The 23,816-nt window shown below is 40.3% G+C and overlaps 2 protein-coding genes across 2 annotated transcripts; one reads left to right on the forward strand and one right to left on the reverse strand.

The window, feature by feature from the left end:
* Positions 1-2,568: 2,568 nt before the first annotated feature.
* On the reverse strand, positions 2,569-4,371 carry hspe1 (heat shock 10 protein 1). Its single transcript, XM_048534765.2, has 4 exons — positions 4,238-4,371; positions 3,243-3,407; positions 2,829-2,918; positions 2,569-2,743 (listed from the first exon to the last, which is right to left on the reverse strand). The coding sequence occupies exons 1-4, from the start codon at positions 4,238-4,240 to the stop codon at positions 2,693-2,695; spliced, it is 309 nt and encodes a 102-aa protein (XP_048390722.1). The 5' UTR covers positions 4,241-4,371; the 3' UTR covers positions 2,569-2,692.
* Positions 4,372-4,779: 408 nt separating this feature from the next.
* hspd1 (heat shock 60 protein 1) lies at positions 4,780-23,497 on the forward strand. The gene is made up of 12 exons (XM_048533963.1): positions 4,780-4,903; positions 5,290-5,466; positions 10,889-11,141; positions 15,208-15,290; positions 16,149-16,244; positions 16,342-16,435; positions 17,973-18,141; positions 18,617-18,716; positions 20,109-20,354; positions 20,859-21,033; positions 21,872-22,050; positions 22,902-23,497. The coding sequence occupies exons 2-12, from the start codon at positions 5,293-5,295 to the stop codon at positions 23,055-23,057; spliced, it is 1,725 nt and encodes a 574-aa protein (XP_048389920.1). The 5' UTR covers positions 4,780-4,903; positions 5,290-5,292; the 3' UTR covers positions 23,058-23,497.
* The last annotated feature ends 319 nt before the right edge of the window (positions 23,498-23,816 follow it).

The raw sequence follows: 23,816 nt of genomic DNA on the forward strand, positions 1-23,816 counted from the left end.
GCCATCACTGCCAAATCTGATTGAATCACTAGTGGTCCTGCTGTTGCCAGTTAAACTTTGTCACTATTCCTGGATCATACTGAGAAGCCAGATTTCAGCTTCTTTTCTGTACTGCAGACTGTATTTCTAAGCCCTTCTTCCTGTTCACTCCTATCTTCGCTTTGAATGAGAATTATAATACTCTTGTCACAGATGACACAATCTAACCAGCTTGTTCTGCAATGTTTTCCACTTCCATTTCCACTAGCCCACCTGACTAAATTCCTTAAATGTTTCCCTGTGCCCGAGCACTGCACTCTCATTTTTCTATTTTCTGCCATTATCTCCTAAAGCCTTCAACTGAATTCATTTTGTCCATGAGATCTACCTTCTGGTCAAACTGATTACCCCTGCTGGCACCCACATCTGCTAATATTATGAATATCAGTTCTCTCTTTCTTCAGGTGTTGTTCTTTCCTCCTTTAAGTCTGCTTTAAATTACTCTGACTTCAAAAAAAAACTTGCCAACTATCAATTCATCTCCAACCTGCTTTCCTTTCTGAAGTCCTCGAAGACCAAATTCATTCCAAATTTTTTGATTGCTCCAATTAGGTTTCCACTCCTTCTGCAACCTCTGACATTACCATCCTCCAACATCTCTGCACTGTTACTCAGCAGATTGAAACTGTTCTCTAATGATTCTATTCTTATCTAAACATAACCAGAGAATCATTCAAAATGGAAAACCGAAAGAACTGTGAATGCTGGAGTCAGAAGCAAGACCTGAAATTGCTGGAAAAATTCACCTGGTCTGGCATCTTTGTAGAGAAAGCAGAGTTAACTCTTGAGTCCAGTGACCCTTCTTCAGAAATGAAACAAGTTCTGAAGGAGGATCACTGGATCCCTGGAACTGAAATGTTAACTGCTTTCTCTTCACTGATGCTGCCAGGCTTGCCTTGTTTTTTCCCGCAATTTCTGGTTTTGCTTATCATTTGGAATGGCTTCTCTTCCTGCTCCAACAACATTATCTCTCATTTTTTCTAGGATCGATCTTTGACAATGCCTTCCCATTTCTCGTCTACATGCTGCTTTTTTCAACATCAGTTAAAGACAATGCAATTTTTTTTACATGTAGCCTGATAACACCCAGTTCTATTAGCACACTTCAATCGTTGCCTTATTATCAGACTCATTATTTATCATCCATTCATGAAAGAAGAGTTACAGAGTGACAGGACCTAATGCAAATTTAGACATACGTAGCAAAGAGACAGCAGTGATGTCATTGGACAAGTAATCCAGACTCTCCAAGTTAATCTTCTGGGAAACATGGGTTAAAATCCCACCATGGCAGTGGTGAAATTTGAATTCACAAAGGGCTGTTACGGTAGCACCGTCTCTGGTCCAACATAGCTGGCTTCTCGTCCCATCTGCCCCAGTCACATCATGAACATGTCCAAAAAGGTCAAGTAAATTAAGTACACCTCTCCACTTCTCTACCTCACTTGCCTTTTTTGAGACACTCCTCAAAGCCTCCCACTTTGATCAATTGTTCATTTAATTTCATGTAGCTCTGTGTCCTGTTTTTCTTAAAATAATGCACTGTCCCAACACCTTTAATGTTTCATTACATTAAAAAGGGCTCCAGATATTGTTTCAGGTATAGCTTTAAGAAAGCTGTTGATGAATAAACAACTATATATCCTTGTTTTTCCAGGATGATCCTGGTGTATGGAGCAATTTTAGTAGAAGTGAGCAAGATCCAATAATGTTTCATATGATTACATCTAGCCTGACTGTGAATGGCCAAACCAGTTGTGCACCACATGTACTAAATACCCCTTGAACTGAAGTAAAGCTGGGGCTAAATAACCAGAGAGAAAGGACATTATGGAGGTGAAAATAATCAATCAACAGGGGAGGCGACAGAGCAAGTGCACAGATCAAAAGATGAAGTAGCGCGGCTAACAGAAGGCCAATGAGCAGCTGAAAATAGCATTTTAATTGGAGTTTCTTCCAGGTTATACCTGGAAGGAACTGAGGGTAGGAGAGAGCTGAGAGCAATTAGAAAAAGCAGCAAACAGATGTTGTCATATATATTAAATGATGGAAACAGGTCACAAGACAACACAAAGGACTGCCTTTAAACAGAATTATAGGAAGAGGAGGAGAAAAAGCAGTGAGATTGTGATTGTTGGTGTTTTCAATGAGGCAAAGCTGAAGGATGTAAAGAATGAGCATCTTATAATTAGGGTAGTCTTGGACGGACAGTACAGAATGAGGATTTTAAAAATGAGCAACGATAAAGAAAATTCCTCACTTAGAATGTATTGAAATACTTGTGTGTTTCATGCAAAATGAACTAGTACTTCTGCAGATCACTGTAGTCATATTGACAGTCTTAGATGCATTTTCCAGATGTCCATGGCACATTTACCAAGTGATTTTACTGCCACCCTTTCAAAAGTTGGAGTTTTCAAAGTGAAATGAATCACTTCTGAAACAAGTTGACTAGTTTAGATTCATAATTTTATGTTTATTATTGGAAAATTCAACTAGCAATGAGATCAATCACAGTAAAACAGAAACTTGTGTGTTTGACATTGAATTTATTGTACCAAAGCTGGAAAAAGTGGTATTTACAGACTAAGACAAAAAGACAGCAACTTCATGGAATGGCCAGTTTCTTAAAACTGAAAGAAACATCCAACATTCATGCTGTGTATTTTCCAAGAATATCTCCATCTCTAAACAAGTAGTAATCCTGAGGAAGAAAATAAAAATCATCAAGGAGAAAGAAATCAATTTCTAAATACAGTCAAAAGAACTACTAAGACAATAGTACCAACCTTATCATCCAAGACAACTTTAGTCCCTCCATATTCTGGGAGTAGAACTGTTTCACCAACTTTTACATTAACGGGGTGAATATCACCATTCTGAAATGAAAATGCAAATGATCCACAAATTAATGTTTGTGAACAGTGCTCTAGCCAAAGTTTATAATGCACCGTACAGAAATTTGCACTTTTTGCTTATCTGTGAATTTGCAGCAAGTTACAAGTAGTAGTACTTGTAACTTGCTGCAAATTCACAGATAAGCTTTCTAATTATACCTAAGAGAAATTATACCTAAACTTAATAAAACAAAACAGCAGGCCACTTTGGAACACAGTATAAAAATATAATCTATTGGATCAGACTTTGTTAATGTAATAATCACAAGCATTTAGTTGATTAGGATTTTGTTTTCAGAAAACTACCTTTACTCGGCTGCCAGGTCCAACTGCTACAACTGTTGCTTGAAGTACTTTACCCTGGGATTTTTCTGGAAGCATGATGCCACCTTTTGTTACCTTCTCTGCTGCCACCCTTTCCACCAAAACACGGTCAAAAAGGGGCAGAAACTTTTTAAATGCCTGTCCTGCCTGTTAAAATAAAACGTTTCAGTTACCTATTAACCAACAGGTTACAGACCACATATTGAAAGCTTTACCACTTCTGAGATCTACAAATAAAAAGGTCAACCCAAAATGAATCTTGAGAGAAAAAGTGATAGCTGAATTTTTTTGTTATAAAGAACTAGATAACCTGTCCTTAGACTGTTAGCTTAGTTTTCACAGCTATTATGAATATATATAAAATAAACTCCTAAATGTAACATCATTAGAAATAAAAAACCATGATCCAAATGCTGAAAATGTAACATATTACCTTAAGAAGGGCGTAAAACAGCAGCTGAAGATATTAATATGGAAAAAAATTATTTCTCAACATAAATGTTGAGGACATTTAAAAATCAAGCTCATTTGACCTTGAAACTGTCCCCAACATCAAATCTAAAATCGTTAAATAAGTTGCACGTAACAGATCATCATTTTTATCCAAATGTCGGTGTGGTTACATAGTAACAAACGTAGTTCTTCAATCCATTACTTTTGTTACAAACTGATCTGTAGTAGCGAGACAGGTCACAAGCACATTTGTCCTTTCATTCATCAGGATTGTAACCAGTCGGTGGCCTGGCGAATCATTTCCCTGCTAGAGTAGGAATATTTCAAAAGGATCATATTCCCTGTTTGAACTGAGCTATCAAACACGATAAATTATTTTGTATCCAGCACATGCTCAACTGGATTTAAAACAACGCAACTTACCATTTCAACATCAGGAAGTCACAAAAATACTTATCAAGAACAATACGTAAATCGGTTTATTCTTCTCATTCAGTATATCACAAACAAAAACGTAAGCTTACCATGCCTGCTACCACTTCCAGAAAGCACTAGAAATAAGACACCTCCCTGCAGCAGCAATTATGGCAGTCTCTCCACGTGAGGAAATACCTTCGAACCCGAAGACATGACCTCGAACGTCAGAGGAATGTTACATTTCAGAGGCATTTTCTAAACTGAAATCCACACCTGAGCAAAACTTTGGCAGCATTTTACACTCATAAACACCCAAAGTAAATTTTGTTGCAATTTTAGAGAAGAAATCAAGAAATAAAATTATTGCGCAATAGAACTGTGCACTTTGACCCAACCTACGTTAAGCGTCTGGAAGTTTCTGGAACTCGAACCCCTGAAGCTGTATATGAACTGCTTCGCGTGCCTGCTTTTAGTTACAAGTTGGTACTAAATCCTATGAGTCTGGTGCTGGGATATCCATTGGTGGTAGTGAGTAGGTGGCTATTTGCTTGTCGAAATGTTTTGGCAGCTGTGTACCTGGAAGTGTTGGTGGTGTTAGAGTATCCAGAGTAAGGGGCGGGCGGAGACTTCTCCCCGCTGCAAACCCACGTGTTCTCCGAGTGAGACTTGGGCTCAGTCCTGGCGGTTGTGTAGTTTGCGTAGCTGTGGAATTTGGTTGAAGCTAGGGCTATTACTGTCTTGTTTACTACTTGTTTTTCTAAATAAACATTTTAGTAAGTGGTATTATGCAGAAATCGGTTTGGTTCGTATATTTTTGAAAAATTTTGCAAGCTACAGGCGTTTCCTTCTATGCCAATGGATTGAGACAATGAATGAAGACGAGGAATCAGAGTTCCAATGCTGGATGTTAGACAGACTAGCAGTTACATGTTATCTTTACAGACCTGAAGTCTCTCTTAGTCTAATTTGAGGCATATTAGTTACTTTTGTTTTGCATTCCTCGTTATTTTGCGGATTGTTGAAGTACTTTAATTTGACCTTGTGACGTGTGTCCCCTAGCGACGTGTGGGGAGGCCCATGTTACTGACACCATACGCTTTTAAAAAATTTAACGTGTAGTTAAAAGGTTGATCGGTATTATTTCTCTTCTCCACTGCAGATAATGCTCCGTTTGCCAACCGTTCTACGCCAGGTAAGGCCTGTAACTCGTCTACTTGCACCTCATCATGCACGAGCTTACGCCAAAGATGTAAAATTCGGATCCGAAGCTCGGGCTATGATGCTGAAAGGAGTTGATCTTCTCGCCGATGCAGTGGCTGTAACCATGGGACCAAAGGTGGGTCAGCGTCTACTGTGGGCTTAGAACTCAATATGCAGTTTGATATTATGGAAACATTCCAAAATATTTATGCTCCTCAAAACTAGAATAAGTACTCATTGCGTTAGATAATGCCGACATCAATAGAAATAGTAAAACTGTTGATGATGCAGGATTGGCTTTGGACATGTACTTTATCTTTTTTGACAAAAACAGTTAGGATTATTAATACTTAATAGTAGAATGGCCACAGTTATTTGAGAACCTTCAAAAATATTCATAGCCACAATTTGAAGCTGCAACATTGTCATAATCTTCAGTATACCACATTAGCATGAGCTGCCCATCACAAGACAGGTGGATAGTGATTTATATTTTGATAACAATAACTGAGGCTGCAACTGGGACTTGATGCAGTGAATTTTGAGTCTGCTGTTTGGTGACGTGCATGAAAAATTCATGTCTGAACCAAGCCACCAAGAACGATGTATGCCAAATTTAAAAATTTATCAAGAGATATTAAATTAATTGAGCAATGGACAAACTTTCCTCATTCTTTGAGAAAAAGGAACTCTCATTTTTTTGCAGATCTAACCCTAACTTTGTCATCAAGCCTGCCGATAAGGGTGGCGCTGTTGTCTGGTGTACTGACCTCTGCCTTGCAGAAACTGAGCACCAGCTCTCCAATACCACCACTTAACTTCCCCTGGACCATGACCCTACCATGGCGCATCAGGCCGTTGTATCCACTGTGGTTACGGATCTCATTTCATCTGGTGATCTCTCTTCTCTTCTCTTCTCCCCCCCCCCCCCCCAAATCAGCTCCAAAGCTAATAGTCCCCCAAACCCGCACAGCTGATTTCTACCTGCTGTCAGAAATCCACAAATGGGACTGTTCAGATAGACCCATTGTTTCAGCCTGCTCATGCCCCACGGAACTCATCTCTTCCTACCTTGACTCAGCTCCCCTTGTTAGTCACCTAACAGTCCCCATTAACAACTATTCGCCCTCCCAGCCTGATTGCTAGCAACTCCTTTGTCTGTCAACTGTCTTTCTCTCTCTTCGGGCTCTATCCTATCATTTACTCCTATCCACCCACCTCCCTATTTTCTGCATATAAACTGATGTTTTCTCAGCCATCATCAGTTCTGAGGAAGGGTCCTTGGACTCGGAACGTTAACTCTGTTTTCTCCTCCACAGATGCTGCTAGACCTGCTGAGCTTTTCCAGCAACTTTGTTTTTGTCTGTTTTTTTCTTTGCAGTTAGTTTTCCTTTAGAATAAAATCCAGAAAAATGGTGTGTATGTCCCATAGCATGGATCTTCTTATTAGAAGCTTGATTTGAGCTCTTAAACAAAAACTAAATTAGTGTCAGTTTTAATTACCCTTAAATGTTTATACATTCTTGAAAAAAGTCACTACCTCTGTTCAAGCCCCTGAGAAAAATGAATTGTGATGAATTGATTTTTATATTGTGGTCCCAGCACATCAAGTAATGCTTGCTATGTTAACTTGTAACACTGAAGAAACCACTAGTTTCTGCAAAGTCATTCTTTGGTTTTCTTTCAGCTAGAAACTAGAATTTCACTCTTAAAAATACAAATTCCTCATTCCACATCTTCTAAAAGGCAACTGCAATAGGAGTCTGAGATTGCATGTCACAGTACTGTTCTAATAAACTATTAGCATTCGTCACTCTACCTGCTTGAAAAATTCACTGTCAACGTTGCTCTCACTTGTTTCATTATTAACCATAATACAAAGTCTAATCAATTTCTTACAAAGGATTAACTTAATTGAGATAACAAGGTGTGGAGCTGGATGAACTCAGCAGTCCAGGCAGCTTCAGAGGAGCAGAAAGCTGATGTTTTGAGTCTGGACCCTTCTTCAGAAATTGGAGAGGGGAAGGGGGCTCTGAAATAAACAGAAAGAGGGGATGATGATAGAAAGTGGATAGTGGATCACTTAGGTGGGAGAGAAGATGGACAGGTCAAGGAGGCAGGGATGAGGGGGGTGCTGTTCTTAGGACGTGGTCGGGAGTGGGGAGATTTTGAAGCTGAAAGTCCACGTTGAGACCATTGAGTTGGAGGGTTTCAAGGTGGAATATAAGGTTGTTGTTTTTCCAGTTTCTGGGTGGCATCGTTGTGATGCAGGAGGAGGCCCAGGATAGGCGTGTCTTCCAGAGAGTGGGAGGGGGTATTGAAGTGGTTCGCGACTGGAAGGTGTTATTTGTTGCGAACCGATCGTAGGTGCTCCACACAAGTCTCCAAGCCTCTGCTTGGTCTCGCCTATGTAACGAGAGGCCACATCGAGAACCGTGAATCCAATAGACCACATTAGTGGATCTGCAGGTGAACATCTGTTTAATGTGGAGGGATTTTTGGGCCCTGGGATGGGGGTGTAGGGGCATGTGGTAGCGCTTCCTATGGTTGCAGGGAGAGGTGGTGGGGCTAGTGGTGAGTGTGGAGTGGACGATGGAGTCGCAGAGGGAGTGGTCACTCCGGAAGACAGATAAGAGTGGGGAAGGAAGTCTATCCTTCATAGTGGGGTCAGATTGCAGGTGGCAGAGAATGATCTGTTGAATCTGGAGGTTAGTGGGGTGATATGTGAGGATAAGGGGAATACTATCTTTGTCTCTATCGGAGGGGGGGTAAGGACTGAGGTGAGGGAAAGACTAGAAATGTGGTCGAGGGCATTTTCAACCACTTTTGGTTGGGGGGGTGTGGTGATAGCAGTGCTTGAAAAACGAGGACATCTGGGATGTTTGGGAGTGGAACGCCTCATTTTGGAGAGGTGGAGGCGGAGGAATTGGGTATAGGGGATTGCATTCTTGCAGGAAGGTAGGTGAGAGGAGTTATAATCTAGGTAGTTGTGGGAGTCAGTGGGCTTGAAATGGATATTGGTTTCAAGGTGATTACCAGAGATGGAGACAGAGGGGTCCAGGCAGGAGAGAGATGTATCAGAGATGGTCCAGGTGAACTTAAGGTTGTGGTGAAAGGTGTTAGTAAAGTTGATGAACTGTTTGCACTCCTTGTAGGAGCATGGGTTGGCACTGATACAGTCATCGATGTAATTGTGGAAGAGGTGGGGCTTGGTGCCAGTGTAGCTGCAGGAGAGGGATTGATCCATGTATCCTACAAAGAGGCAGGCACAGCTTGGGCCCCTGCAGTTACCCATGGCCACTCCTTTCGTCTGTAGGAAGTGGAAGGAGTCAAAGTTGTTAAGGGTAAGGACAAGTTCAGTTAGGCAGATAAGGGTGTCGGTGGAGGGAGACTGGTTGGGCCTGTGAGAGAGGACGAAGCGGAGGGCCTTTAGGCCCTCTGCATGGGGAATGCGAGTGTACAGGGATTAGATGTCCATGGTGAAGATGAAGTATTAGAGGCCAGGGAATCTGAAATTTTGGAGGAGGTGGAGAGCATTGGTGGCATCCCAGACGTAAGTAGGGGGGGGTTCCTGGACCGGGGTTGGGGGGGGGGGTGCGGTGAGAATAGTCATGATAAATTTGGGGCAGGAGCAGGGGAAGGCAATGGGTCGGCCAGGGCAGTCGGATTAATTGAGATTTTCTGTCGTCTAGTTGTATACCCATTAAGATGGTATCTACTATGCTCATTAGTTTTGGTGCACCTTCATTATACTAGCCTTTAGAAGGTCCGTATGGATTTACTGTACACTAAAATAGTCCTTCATTGGTAGTAGCATGCAATAATTCTTGTAAACATTTGATGCCAGCCAAGTCAGTGAAAAGGTGATTTAGGATCCTAACCAGCCTTTGACCATTCCATTTGCCATAATATTTCTCCTTTCTGATTTATTGATTTATTCAATTGCACACTCAAACTCTTTCATATGTTACTGTCTAAAGTAGAATGTTTGTTTTTATTAAAGTTATTGATTCTGTTCAGTTTTTAAATTGCATGTTGAATTGATTCTGGAAGTGTAAATTTGTGTGCATTCCAGTCTCCAATTAATCTCTAGCTCTCATCCAGGCTTTTCCCTGGATAAGACCTGCCACCACAAGATCTGGCTGGATAAAAACTGTTAACTGCTATAGTGAACACTTATCATTTTCATCGTAGAATACAAAGATAACATCCTGTGCCTTTTCTCTTGCACACCACTTGCATCTGTCTTTCCCCTGTCTCCATCTCTCATCCGAGTGTGAGAAGTTTGTGGACTTCTTTACCAATAAGATTGGCAGAACTTCATCAGCTGCTTTTGTCATGTCCCTTCCCTCAGTTGGCTGGATGTTAATTTGCATTGCAGAGTGCCAACAGTATGTGTTCAATTCTTCAATGGCCAAGGTTAGCACGAAGGACTCATCAATTTCTCCCCTTGCCTGAGGCATTGTGACCCTTGGGTTAAACTCTTCAGTCATCCCTGTCTGTCATGAGAGCAGCCCTGTGATCTAGTTAAGATTATGGTGATTTTACCTTGACATCTGATAAACGTCCTTCCATGTTTCCTCTGTCCTAGCCCTGAGTGGTTTTTCCAGTTGCCCTGTTTGTTTATGACATTTTGTAAATGAGACCTATCTTCTTTATAATCTGAATCCTATTTCTAAAAACTGATCTCCGACTTTTCTCTCCAGGCCTCTGATATTAGCTAATATTGTAATATTTTCCTTTGAGTATTGTCCTCTGAAATCACTCTCTCACCCTTCGACATCACCACCTTTTGTAAAATACTGCTGTATCTCTTGGTTACAATTGCTTGACCAGTGGTTGTGCCTTGTTACCTCAGTCCCCAAAATCATGAATTCTCTTCCTCAACCCCTCTGCTTCTCTACTTCACTTTCCACCTTTTTAGGATTATTATTAAAACCTATATTTTCAATTGAGCCTTTGGACATCTGACATAATATCTCCTTCTGTGGCTCATCTTTGTTTGGCAACATGCCTGTGAAATGCCTTAAAAATATTTAATTTACCTTGAAGACAAATCACTTGTCACCTCTCATGTTAATCGCTTTTTCATCTGACCATGACCAATGAGATTGCCTTGAGCAGCTAACCTTTTTTTTAAGGTGAGTTTATAGTCCAATCTCATTGGGTTTTTTAAAATGGCCAGGGTATCCCGAGCTATGATGGGTTTCAGCACCATGTTTATCTGAAAGCATTCCATTACTTAGAAACTAGTGTGTTCGTAAGGGGCTTTATTGATTGTATAGAGATCAGACTTTTGTTTCCGGAGTGAGTGCGTACTTTTCTCCACAATTGCTTTCAACCAGTTAGTGATTTGCTCATTGGGAAGCATGCACTTCAAAGTTGCTTCTGGTTAAGACCTGCTCATTTTTGCAAGGCCTGGGAAGGCTGAAGGTGTCTGAAACCTTACAGTGCAACTGCAGATGTTGCTGCCTCTATGGTATTAGGACAACAAAATAAGGATAAATTCAAGTATGTGTATAACAAACAGCAATGTCTCAATGTTTGTTTTTATCTAGGGTCGAACAGTTATTCTAGAACAGAGTTGGGGGAGTCCTAAAGTGACAAAAGATGGAGTAACAGTAGCTAAAGCAATAGATTTGAAAGATAAGTACCAAAATATTGGTGCTAAGCTAGTACAAGATGTTGCCAACAACACAAATGAAGAGGCAGGCGATGGAACAACCACAGCAACAGTTCTTGCAAGAGCCATTGCTAAAGAAGGATTTGAAAAGATCAGTAAAGGAGCTAATCCAGTGGAGATAAGACGAGGTTAGTTCTTGATTTTTGTATTAAATACCAATGTTACAATAACAAAGACTTTAGCAAAGTATGCATTTGCCAAATGGTAGATTGCCATTACTTGTGTATAAATATTATCTACTAATGTTGCAGCGTAAAATTTGTATTTAAAATGACCATTTCTCTCTGAATTGCTGTGTTTAATTCAACAACATATCCTAAAATCTAGTGACACAATTCTTTGTTTCATTTTTTTGGCATTTAGTTAAGTCAGTGTGGCAGAGGCAAGATGTATTGTTGCTAGTCCCCAACCTGGATTAATTAAAGTTTAGTGACAGGAAAATTATACAGCTATTTGAAAACCACGCACTAAATGTATATGTGGTTGAAGGTGATTAACTGGCATTATTGGAACCCCATACAACTCAAAATATGGAAGAAAAGAGAAAGGAAAGAAGATAGCATAAGTCGAGCAATTGAGAGGAATTGCTGTTGTTAATACAATACCATAGGCATTTTAACTTTCACCATCGGGGCTTCTAGGTGACATTAGTGTTCCTGTAAGTTGAATGAGCATGTAGCCATACTCTAAAAGATCAATATAGCTTTAGAAATCCATTTGTTCAGGATAAAATGTCTGCATTCCTTTTGTTCCTCCTTCATCCCACCTCAAACACCCAACTGCCATCTCAATAATCTTATAGTTCAGAGACCATACATGTTCTTCACAATTTTTCCTGTAAATTGAACCTTTTGACACTGGGATTCAACTTAGTGGCTCTTTGTGCCATCTCCCATGGCTTGAAGGCTATTATTGAGTAGCTGCTCAATTTGACCTAAGAATCGCACAGAATACTGTGCCACTTTCATGTGATATCTCTTTATTTAGTGATCCTCCACTGCAATTAAACTTAGCACATTTGATTTTAATTGCTGATTTACAATGATTTGGTATTAGGTGTTGAAACTAAGGCTAGATTCTTCCTCTTCTGAGTGAGCTGCACCAATCAGAAGAAATATGCTGCAAACATTCTGTTAGCATCATAGCACCAGGGACCCAGGTTTGATTCCAGCTTGAGACAACGGTCCACCGACACTCTCATCCGCCTAGCTGAACTCGTCCTCACACTCAACAACTTCTCTTTTGACTCCTCCCACTTCCTACAGACTAAGGGGGTGGCCATGGGCACCCGCATGGGCCCCAGCTATGCCTGCCTCTTTGTAGGTTACGTGGAACAGTCCCTCTTCCGCACCTACACAGGCCCCAAACCCCACCTCTTCCTCCGGTACATTGATGACTGTATCGGCGCCGCCTCTTGCTCCCCAGAGAAGCTCGAACAGTTCATCCACTTCACCAACACCTTCCACCCCAACCTTCAGTTCACCTGGGCCATCTCCAGCACATCCCTCACCTTCCTGGACACCTCAGTCTCCATCTCAGGCAACCAGCTTGTAACTGATGTCCATTTCAAGCCCACCGACTCCCACAGCTACCTAGAATACACCTCCTGCAAAAATTCCATCCCCTATTCCCAATTCCTCCGCCGCATCTGCTCCCACGATAAGACATTCCACTCCCGGACATCCCAGATGTCCAAGTTCTTTAAGGACCGCAACTTTCCCCCCACAGTGATCGAGAACGCCCTTGACCGCGTCTCCCGTATTTCCCGCAACACATCCCTCACACCCTGCCCCCGCCACAACCGCCCTAAGAGGATCTCCCTCGTTCTCTCACACCACCCTACCAACCTCCAGATACAACGCATCATCCTCCGACACTTCAGCCATTTACAATCCGACCCCACCACCCAAGACATTTTTCCATCCCCACCCCTGTCTGCTTTCCGGAGAGACCACTCTCTCCGTGACTCCCTTGTTCGCTCCACACTGCCCTCCAACCCCACCACACCCGGCACCTTCCCCTGCAACCGCAGGAAATGCTACACTTGTCCCCACACCACCTCTCTCACCCCTATCCCAGGCCCCAAGATGACATTCCACATTAAGCAGGCGTTCACCTGCACATCTGCCAATGTGGTATACTGCATCCACTGTACCCGGTGCGGCTCCCTCTACATTGGGGAAACCAAGCGGAGGCTTGGGGACCGCTTTGCAGAACACCTCCGTTCAGTTCGCAACAAACAACTGCACCTCCCATTTCCACTCCCCCTCCCGTTCTGTAGATGACATGTCCATCATGGGCCTCCTACAGTGCCACAATGATGCCACCCGAAGGTTGCAGGAACAGCAACTCATATTCCGCCTGGGAACCCTGCAGCCCAATGGTATCAATGTGGACTTCACCAGTTTCAAAATCTCCCCTTCCCCTACTGCATCCCTAAACCAGCCCAGTTCGTCCCCTCCCACCACTGCACCACACAACCAGCCCAGCTCTTCCCTCCCCACCCACTGCATCCCAAAACCAGTCCAACCTGTCTCTGCCTCCCTAACCTGTTCTTCCTCTCACCCATCCCTTCCTCCCACCCCAAGCCGCACCCCCATCTACCTACTAACCTCATCCCACCTCCTTGACCTGTCCATCTTCCCTGGACTGACCTATCCCCTCCCTACCTGACCACCTATACTCTCTCCACCTATCTTCTTTACTCTCCATCTTCTGTCCGCCTCCCCCTCTCTCCCTGTTTATTCCAGTTCCCTCTCCCCATCCCTCTCTCTGATGAAGGGTCTAGGCCCGAAACGTCAGCTTTTTAGCTCCTGAGATGCTGCTTGGCCTGCTGTGTTCATCCAGCCTCACATTTTATTATCTTGGAATTCTCCAGCATCTGCAGTTCCCATTATCTCTGAGACAACGGTCATGTTGAGTTTGCATGTTCTCCCTATGTTAGCGTGGGTTTCTGCTGTGCTCTGGTTTTCTCCCCACAGTTGAAAGATGTGCGAGCTAAGTGAATTGGCTGTGCTAAATTGCTCCATTACTGTCCCGGTTATGTGGATTAGCCATGGGAATGCAGCGTTAGATAGGTCAGGTGGATCTGGGTGGGATGCTGTTCAGGGGATTGGTGCAGACTTGGTGGACTGAATTCTTTCCCACTGTAGGGATTCTATTATTTGGAGTTTATTTGGAATCTTTGTCAAAACTTACTAATGTTTAAATCAATTGTATTTACTTGCCGGGTTGAGCATTCACTACCTCCAAAATGTTTTAGATCTAACTAAGCTACAGTATATGCAGGGGATATTTTTCTGTAAAATCTTGAATGAATCAAAATGTTTTGGGTTTTATTTTAACCATATTAAACAAATTTGAGTAGAAATTAGTCATGTTGGGAGAAAGAAATTTCTTTGTGCAGCACCATCAAGTGACCAAAATGGGATACTGCAAAATTCCATGCACTTCCTCTTGGAACAGCTTGGAATTTTTTTAATACTTTAAAAATCAGCTTTACAATGGTCTTCATGCCAAGATTTATACATAAACATGTTGCAATAAAGGCAAGTATCTTTTGATTTAGGCTTCGTAAATCATGATATTTAAAACTAGAAATTCACATAACAACTCAATTTGAGTGTAAAGAATAAAATAAGTAAACATTTTTAATTGCAGAAAATTTAAAACTGGCTAAAGTATGATCCACCTTTCCAACAGGATATTTTCTGAAATGTCACTATTTGACAACAAATAAGTGGATTTTTGATAAACTGCAACTGTGTAAGGTCATACCCAGGCTGTCATGGTTAATTAAGACTTGTAGGAGGTGCTGAAATCCCAAAAAAGTCTGCTTTTTTTTCCTTTGGTATGAAAAATAGTAATGGGTTCTCAGTTATTTAAACATAAACAGTTTGTATAATTTGATCAGTCTTGTTGCACGCTAATCCTCTATTGGTTATCATGTTACTTTTAAATGATTTAATAGGCAACTTTCCCCTAGTCTATTTTAATGTCCAGTGTCACTTTTTTTTAAAAGCCAAGTCCTAGGTAAAACTACAGATTGAACCATGGAGTGTACATTAGCAGATTTGCAATTTTATTGTAAAACTTTCCAACATACTTGTGAACTAGTTGTTATTTTAATTAAATGTAAATACATTGTAAAATCACATTAATATACCTGTCAAAATTAACTTCCTTTTTTTGTAGGTGTCATGCTGGCCGTTGATACAGTAATTGGTGAGCTGAAGAAAATGTCCAAACCAGTTACAACCCCTGAAGAAATTGCTCAGGTACTTGTGCTATAAAACACAATTCAAAAAGTACTGTCCACAAGAACTAAGATGTAATTGTTTTGGTTGTTCTATAAGTCAATGGTGTCTTCAATATCTAAACATTCTGCTTGGATATATAGATAACTGTTTCATCTGTTAGAGACATCCAAACAGAAGAAGGCATTCAGAAAAATTGCAACATGGCACAGATGATTGAAGTGAAATTGTCTACTTGTCGGTGATCTACTGTGATCATTTCAAATTGAGAGTGAAAGAGGGGTGTCAGGAAAGACCTCTGACAGTATGGGACAGAATATGAGGGGAAAACTGATAGCCGTTGTTTGGTACAGCTGAACCCCAAAATTTCAGCTCGTAACTGCAGTTGAGATCCAAAACCATGACTTCGCATTTGGAGTTTTTGCAATCATTGGGTGTTTGGATGTTTTATAACTATTGTCGTACATCTGATGTTGGTCACTGCAGTGTAAGAAATGGCCAACATATGTACAGTACCAACAAATGAACAATGATCAAGACCAGATAATTTGTTCGTATTGATGTGCATGATCAATATTGGCTATTCAATATAATTCCTAGGCTCTGGTTGTAGTATCCTATGCAATAGGTGTTATTCACAATTGTAAAATAATAGCCATAGCCATGACATGGAATGGCAAAGTCTTAAAGCAGATTATTTTGTATAAAACAGAGGATTTTAAGTTGATGTATATTAATGTTACCAGAAAGTTTCCCTTTCTCCTTCTTATACTTGTAGCCATTGATAGCTGTTGTACAGCATGACTGTGTCACTTGAATCCTTCTGTAACTGATCTAGCCTAGTCTTCTTAGGAATAATTGATTTTTCTTTTGTTTCAGGTAGCAACTATTTCAGCCAATGGAGATAAAGAAATTGGTGAGCTCATTTCTGATGCAATGAAAAAGGTTGGACGGAATGGTGTCATCACAGTCAAGGTAAGTACAAAGGATAAAAGCTGAATTTCTTTGCTTCCTCCTCTTTGCACAATACGCTTATCAACAATGGTTTTCTTGTTACATTTTGTGTAAAAAGGATGGCAAAACACTCCATGATGAGCTTGAAATCATTGAAGGCATGAAGTTTGATAGAGGTTACATCTCACCATATTTCATCAACACAGCGAAAGGTATGTATCGTTACAAACTGGCAGTGATGCAGCTTAAAACTGATTTTCTTACTTATGTCTCAAGGGCCTTGTGTTTTAAGAACAGTCCCCAGTACAATACCACAACTTCCTCTATTTCCCTATCCCCTATCAATATTGACAACTGGCAAATGACACTTGTGCCACACAAATGCCAGGCTATGACCATCTCAAATAGGAGACAATCTAACCACCACCCCTTAACATGCAACGGTGTTACCATCACTGAATTCCCCCACTATCAATATCCTGGGCATTACCATTGACCAGAAACTCAGCTGGACTCACCACACCAACAGAGCTGGCCTGCTCTTGTAGCCAAAGCTGGGAATACTGCAGCGAGTAACTTGTCTCCTAACTCCTCAAAGTCTGTCCACCAGCTACAAGGCACAAGTCAGGAGTGTGAAGGAATACTCCCCACTTGCCTGGATGAGTGCAGCCCCAACAACACTCAAGAAACTTGACACCATCCAGGACAAAGCAGCACATTTGATTGAGACTGCATTCACTCCCTCCACCATTGACACTGAGTAGCAGTGTGTACTATTTACAAGATGCACTGCAGAAATTCACTAAAGATCCTCAGACAGCACCTTCCGATCCCACAACCACTTCCATCTAGAAGGACAAGGGCAGCAGATACATGGAAGCACCACTACCTTCGTGTTCCCCTCCAAGTCACTCACCACCCTGACTGGGAAATAGAGCACCGTTCCTTCACTCTGGCTGGGTCAAAAACCTGGAATTCTGTCCCTAATAGCATTGTGGGTCAACCCACAGCAGGAGGACTGCAACGGTCAAGAAGGCAGCTCACCACCACCTTCTCAAGGGCAACTAGGGATGGGTGAGAAATGCTGGCCAGCCAGTGACACCCATATCCACAAAATGAATGGGGGGGGGGGCACGCGGAAATTGCTGTTAGGATACAGAACTGCATCACCTCCTAGAGACACAGTACCTTGGTTGGGAACGTAAAAACCATGTATCTTGCTGGGTTGAACTCCTCGCTAACAGTGACCATACTGCCACCATGTGAAAACTACAGAAACTCCAAAAGGATTTTTTAAAGGTCATCTCCAGGTGTCGTGCCAATGGTCCTGTCTTTGTGTATGGTCAAGAAATGAGTCCTGAACAACCATTTCAGCCTCGAGAGTACCTAGTCTTTAGCAGGCCTTTGTTCACTTGTGGTCTGCACTTCAAACTGGATACTGTTCACATAGGTAGGCTTTACAATATGAATGAAACATATAGTAAAGAAAGTAGTCTAATATGTTTATGAGCAACCATTCATGCTAACCTTTGCTTTGGCTTGGCTGATTATTCTGGGCTGCCATTTCCATCTTTGCACCCCACTAAAGCAGAGGTTAAGAACAGTTCTTGTTAATATTTGAACTCTGTCAATTCTTTATATCAGAACTTGAGTCTCTGGCATTTTCACTTCTGGATTCACCAATAGTTTGGATAATATGTTAATAATTTTTCAGAACGTTACTTATTCCTAGTTCACTTTTTTTAATAGGTCAGAAATGTGAATTCCAGGATGCTTACCTTCTGCTTAGTGAAAAGAAAATCTCAAATGTACAGTCCATTGTACCTGCCTTAGAGATTGCCAATGCACATCGTAAACCTGTAGTTATTGTTGCTGAAGACATCGATGGAGAAGCACTCAGCACCTTGGTTTTGAATAGGTTTGTTTTAATGTCTTCAGTCAATTAAAAACCTACAAACTAAAATTTAAACATACTCCTGTAAATATGTGCTCACATTATCTTTGGGTTAAAAATTAGAGCTAATGTTCGCATAAAACAATTAGCAAGGTTCGATGAATTGTGGAGAGTTGACGTTTCGTGTAGGGGCCCTTCTTCAGAAATTCGACCTGAAACGTCAACTTCGCTGCTGCTGGGCCTGCTGTGTTCATCTACCTCTGCACTGTGTAACTCTGACTCCAGCATCGGCAGTTCTTGCTATCTCTGAGATGAATTGTGTGTGGAATTATGAGAATGACAAGCACGTGCTTTCTAGCTAAACAAAATTTCAAGTTTGCTAAATGTCTTAAAGCATTCGGTGTTTCTGGTTTAATGATTTTCTGTCCTAATTGCATTTATTTGTTTTCAAATGTTTGTTTCTAAACTATTAATTGTGTATATACAATTTCTCCTTCAGATTAAAGGTCGGTTTGCAGGTTGTGGCTGTTAAAGCACCTGGATTTGGTGATAACAGGAAGAACCAACTGAAGGACATGGCCATTGCTACTGGTGGTACAGTGAGTAGTATCAAATGTAAATAAACAAACATGTAGGAAAAGCACTGGGCTAGGTTTTTAGTGGTGTTGCAATGGCCTTTGCTGTAGAGCATGAGCGTAAAGGATTGGATTAAATTAAATTGAAGTTTGTTCCAGAAGGTAGCTCCATAATTTGATTTTAAAATTGCTGGAAGTTACTTGGCAGCGTAATTGGGAACTAAAGTCTGATTTCAATTATGTGAAGATTATGCAAACCGATGTTTCAGTTTTGAGGAAGTATGATGCGAATTGGCCTCCGCTCCCATTTTGAAACTGTGTGCAATAATAGTGGATCAATAATTAGCCCATCCAATCTGTTTGTTCGAGCAATAGTTCATTTCCCTTGATCACATACCTTTTCATAAATGTTTGGAGTCTCAATCGCTAATTATGTAATACACGCTGCTATACCTCAGTCCTGTCGTTCCCCTCTTTTCCTAAATTAAAGATCAGTGTGGAATATTTTGTTCCCTTATTCTCATCTCCTTTTTAAACATTAAGACAATTTCTGTAAAGATCCATTCGATAATAATTTTAATCTTAAAATTCTATCAAATCACATCCATCGTTCCTCAGTTCTAAATGAAACAGCCCCATTGTACAAATTCATCGTATTTTTTAACCAAAAATGGAACTATAAAGAACTGCAGAGAGGGATGAAAATGAGGGTGTAACCCTGTATTTTAAAGTGGGAAAGTTATGGTAGATTATAATTCATTGTGTAGTGTGTTTCTTTCACCCACCACTAAACCAGTGTGCTATGGTCATATTTTGATAGTATGTAATAAATACACTAACTTTTTGTAGTTAAAAAGTGGTACTCTCTCTTATTTACAATATTGATCAGTGTTGCTGAGGTTTGTGGACAAATGTGTTGTCTGTCTGGTTTGGTCCCTGATTTTTTTTTTGTTGGAAAGTGAACGTGTGGGCAAATAATGAATTGGGCTTTTAAGTTCTCTATGGCCGATTTTTGTATAATTATCTCTATCATCTGGAAAATCACAAAGGATAACCAGTAAGAGAACTGAACTTCAGAAGAGAATGAAATAATAGTGTAGAGTGTATTGACTGTTTGTTTTTGTTCCAGGAAAGTGAAATTTATACATTGTTTCCATGTCCAAGTAATAGATCTATAATTAACATTAAGTGCTTTTTACATTTGTGTATTGGTGCACATCTAAATTGAACAGTCAATAAATTGAGGAAATGATGATAAACTTGTCTATTTTTTGAGGAGTTCAATAAACTGACACAATAAAATAGAATAAAAGATTTACTTTGGAATTAGAATTTTTCTTTCTGCCAGTACAGTGTAGTAAATTCATGATTAGACCTCTGGTTTAATACAATGTCTGTCTGTGCAAACATTTGTAGGTATTTGGGGATGAAGCGCTTGGACTGAATGTGGAGGATATCCAGGCCCATGATTTTGGTAAAGTTGGTGAAGTCGTAGTCACCAAAGATGACACCATGCTGTTGAAAGGCAAGGGTGACAAGAGTGCCATTGAACAGCGCATTCAAGAAATTACAGAAACATTAGAAGTTACGACAAGTGACTATGAGAAGGAAAAGCTAAATGAAAGGCTGGCCAAATTATCAGATGGTGTGGCAGTATTAAAGGTGACTAATTTGTAGACGTACTAGTGGTGTGGTCATATATGTGTGTATATGCTTTAATGTATTTAGTTTGAACTAAGCTGGCTTAATATTGCTTAGTGCAGCTAATACCAAAAATGGCATTAATCAACTGTGCTTCTAAACCAAGGTTTAATGAAAATATTAAGGAAGTGGTTATATTATTGCGGCTTGAATACCAACTTGAAAGCTGCATATTTAATCTAATAAGACATACTTTTCTAAAAGTAATATTGTTTCCAACCCTGAATTTAAATGACACTTGACGGTTAACTATCTTTCTGAAGTTTTTCTTAATTCTGGTTACATTGAAGCTTCCAAGAGAAGAGTACTCAAAGCCTTTACTGTCAACTGATAGCTTCACATAAACGTGGCACTTTCTCTTATGCCATTTTCTAGACCTGTGGAGTCATCAGTCTTAAATTTAATGGATGAGACTTATTTTATGGTTGAAAGTGTATTGAACTAACCATTGAATTGTGGATCTAGATTGGAGGTACTAGTGATGTGGAGGTGAATGAGAAGAAAGACAGAGTGACTGATGCACTTAATGCTACTCGAGCTGCTGTGGAGGAGGGTATTGTTGTTGGTGGCGGATGTGCTCTACTGCGGTGCATTCCAGCATTGGGTGATCTTCAACCAGTCAATGAAGACCAAAAAGTTGGTAAGTAGTTCAGTATTTAGCTCTTGTTCATTCATCTTCAGCTACAAGAAACATGTCTTTAAAATTCCTAATTAGGAACATGCTGCAGGAGTAGCCAATTCAGTCCTTAAGGGCTGAGCTGCCATTCAATCAGATTATGGGTGATTGTAGTCTTAGTTCCATTTTGCCTGTCTACTTCCCTTAAGTCCATTGTCTATCAAGAATCTACCTGACTCTGATTTAAAGACTTCGTCTCTCCTGTTTTCTGAAGATTTCCACATTTTATGGTCCTCTGATCACTTCAGACCTCAACTTTTTTGTTCTTAAATTGTGCCCCTAGTTTGAGTTTCTCATAAGAGGAAACATCCTCCTAGTATCCTTTTTGATAAGTTAAGAATGGAAGGTGATCTTATCAAAGATAAGACCATCCTGTTCAGTCTTTTAAGAGAAGTCCTTTGACCCTACATTGGAGTCAAGTGTTCACCTATTTTGAGGTGAATACAATAATCAAGTTTACAATTTGATCCGATTTTGAGCTTGTCACCTCCAGTCTTGGGGGGCTTTGGTAAATGGTGATATTAGCATAACTGTCTCCAAAAGGAGATGTCAGTTTTTGTTCAACCTGTAAAATCCACGACCTAAATTGAGTATTATTAAATGTTCCCTCACTTATTTACTGTAGTTTGTCCTGTCATTTTCCATTAAGATTGACTGTGACTTTGTAGCTGTGCATGTGTACAACTTAGCACAAGTTTGAAGTCTTAACCTAGAACTGAGCAAGTTGGATGTGACTTGATATTTGTGGAGGAAAATGATAAAACAGTATGCACTTTTAATGGATTTGTTTCCATTTCCATAGGAATTGACATTGTTAGCAAAGCTCTGAAGGTACCTGCTATTACAATAGTCAAAAATGCTGGAGTTGAAGGAAGCCTAATTGTGGAGAAGATTCTACAGAGTCCACCAGAGATTGGCTATGACGCAATGGCTGGGGAATTCGTAAAGATGGTAGAAAAAGGAATTATTGATCCCACAAAGGTACCCCTCATTTATGTATATATTTCTGTAGCTTCTGGATTTTCACTTTATTCCATTTCTTTTATGGCCCATCTAAGAATACTCCGTTTCACTAAGTCTCTGTGGATACGCAGACCCTTGGTTTGCTGCGGGTCATTAGCAGCAGAGTGCAAAGGGCAAAGAATTAGTGTCTGCTATAATCCATATTCAGGAAAATGGGATAAAGAAATGATTTGGATAAACCTGGGAAATATTTAAGATAGATCCCACTTAGATTGGTATACAGGTCCTTTAATCACATGACAAAAGGATTGGAAATTTTTCAAAGGTAGAAAGGTGAGTTCAAGATTCTTATTTTTAAAAACTCGAATAAGAGCAGTTTTGCGGTCATGAAAGCTGTCTGAAGTGAATTTAAAATTTTTAACATTAAGGCATAAGCTTTTTTTAAAAAGCTGCAGAGAAGTAATTACAGTTAGAGCACTAAACCATATGATTCTTTTTAAAACTTAGACTAGTGGTAGATTGAACAGAATTTTTAAGTATAAAGAGTGCTGGAGAAACTCTGATCTAGTGTTGGGAAGTGCTTTTGACAACATTTAAGCTAATTTGTTTAACTTCCATTACTGCTTCTATCCTAGAACTCCCTCCTTAACTTTGGTATCCCCACTATTGCACTGGTTCAAGGTAGCTCACCATAATCCTGAAGAGTTCTAAATGCTGACCTGGCCAACTGCTGCTTGCATTCCATGAAAAAACAATTTCCTATACTTAATACCCACCCTACACTGTTTGGGACTAAATTACCTCCTTTATCCGCACTGAATATCTGCAGTTTTCTGAATGGAACATAAATGGATTACTTTGTTTTGCAGGTTGTGAGGACTGCCTTGCTGGATGCAGCTGGTGTCGCCTCTCTCTTGGCAACAGCAGAAACCGTAGTCACAGAACTCCCAAAGGATGACAAAGCACAAGCAATGGGGGGTATGGGTGGCATGGGTGGTGCAGGTATGGGTGGTGATATGTTTTAATTCCTTGGTCTCTTTTCATAGGAAAAGAGTTAGACATGTTAAATATGGTCAATTGAATGGCTGCTTCCACTGAGATTACCAGATGAATGAATATAAACTAGGCTGAACAGACATAGCTCTATTGAAATATTTCTAATTAAGTTAATGCAGCCATGTTGGACTGTGCTGGATCTCAAGCAATTTGTTTACTGCCCTCAGTCAGTACTATTGTAATTTATTTTATATTGAATTAAAAATCCACATTTGTACATTCCTTGAAGTACTGAAAGTGTAAACCACCTGAAAGGCATTGGTTATGGTAACAGTGCTGTGCTGATATTAAGTAACAAATTAAATGATCAAGGCAGGTTTTCTGTGAAAAACAAGACTGATCTGTACTCTTTCCAGTGCAGTATGAGTATATCATGTAATATTGCCATAAATAAAGCAGATGGCTCACATTTTGACTTGTGGGGTAGTTTAATAGTTAAGTGTTTTTTTTTCCTAAAAGATCATGATTGCTATTAAAATGATCAGATTGAGCATAGACAATTTAATTGTGCATTCCTGAATGCTCTATATACACTCAGATGTCAGTTTGGAAACCTTATGGAACTTTAGAACATTTAATGGGTTTTGAAATTTGTTTGGGAAATCTTAGGCACCTGGGTGGGTATGAGTGGGGAGGTTAGCAGGGTGATACTGTCTAGTGTTGTAATTACCACCTCCACTTCCTCTAGTAGCTCCTTCAATGCATGCATTATTTTATTTAGAGAGGTC

This window comes from Stegostoma tigrinum, chromosome 7 (genome assembly GCF_030684315.1).
Source record: "Stegostoma tigrinum isolate sSteTig4 chromosome 7, sSteTig4.hap1, whole genome shotgun sequence".
NCBI classification, from domain to species: domain Eukaryota; kingdom Metazoa; phylum Chordata; class Chondrichthyes; order Orectolobiformes; family Stegostomatidae; genus Stegostoma; species Stegostoma tigrinum.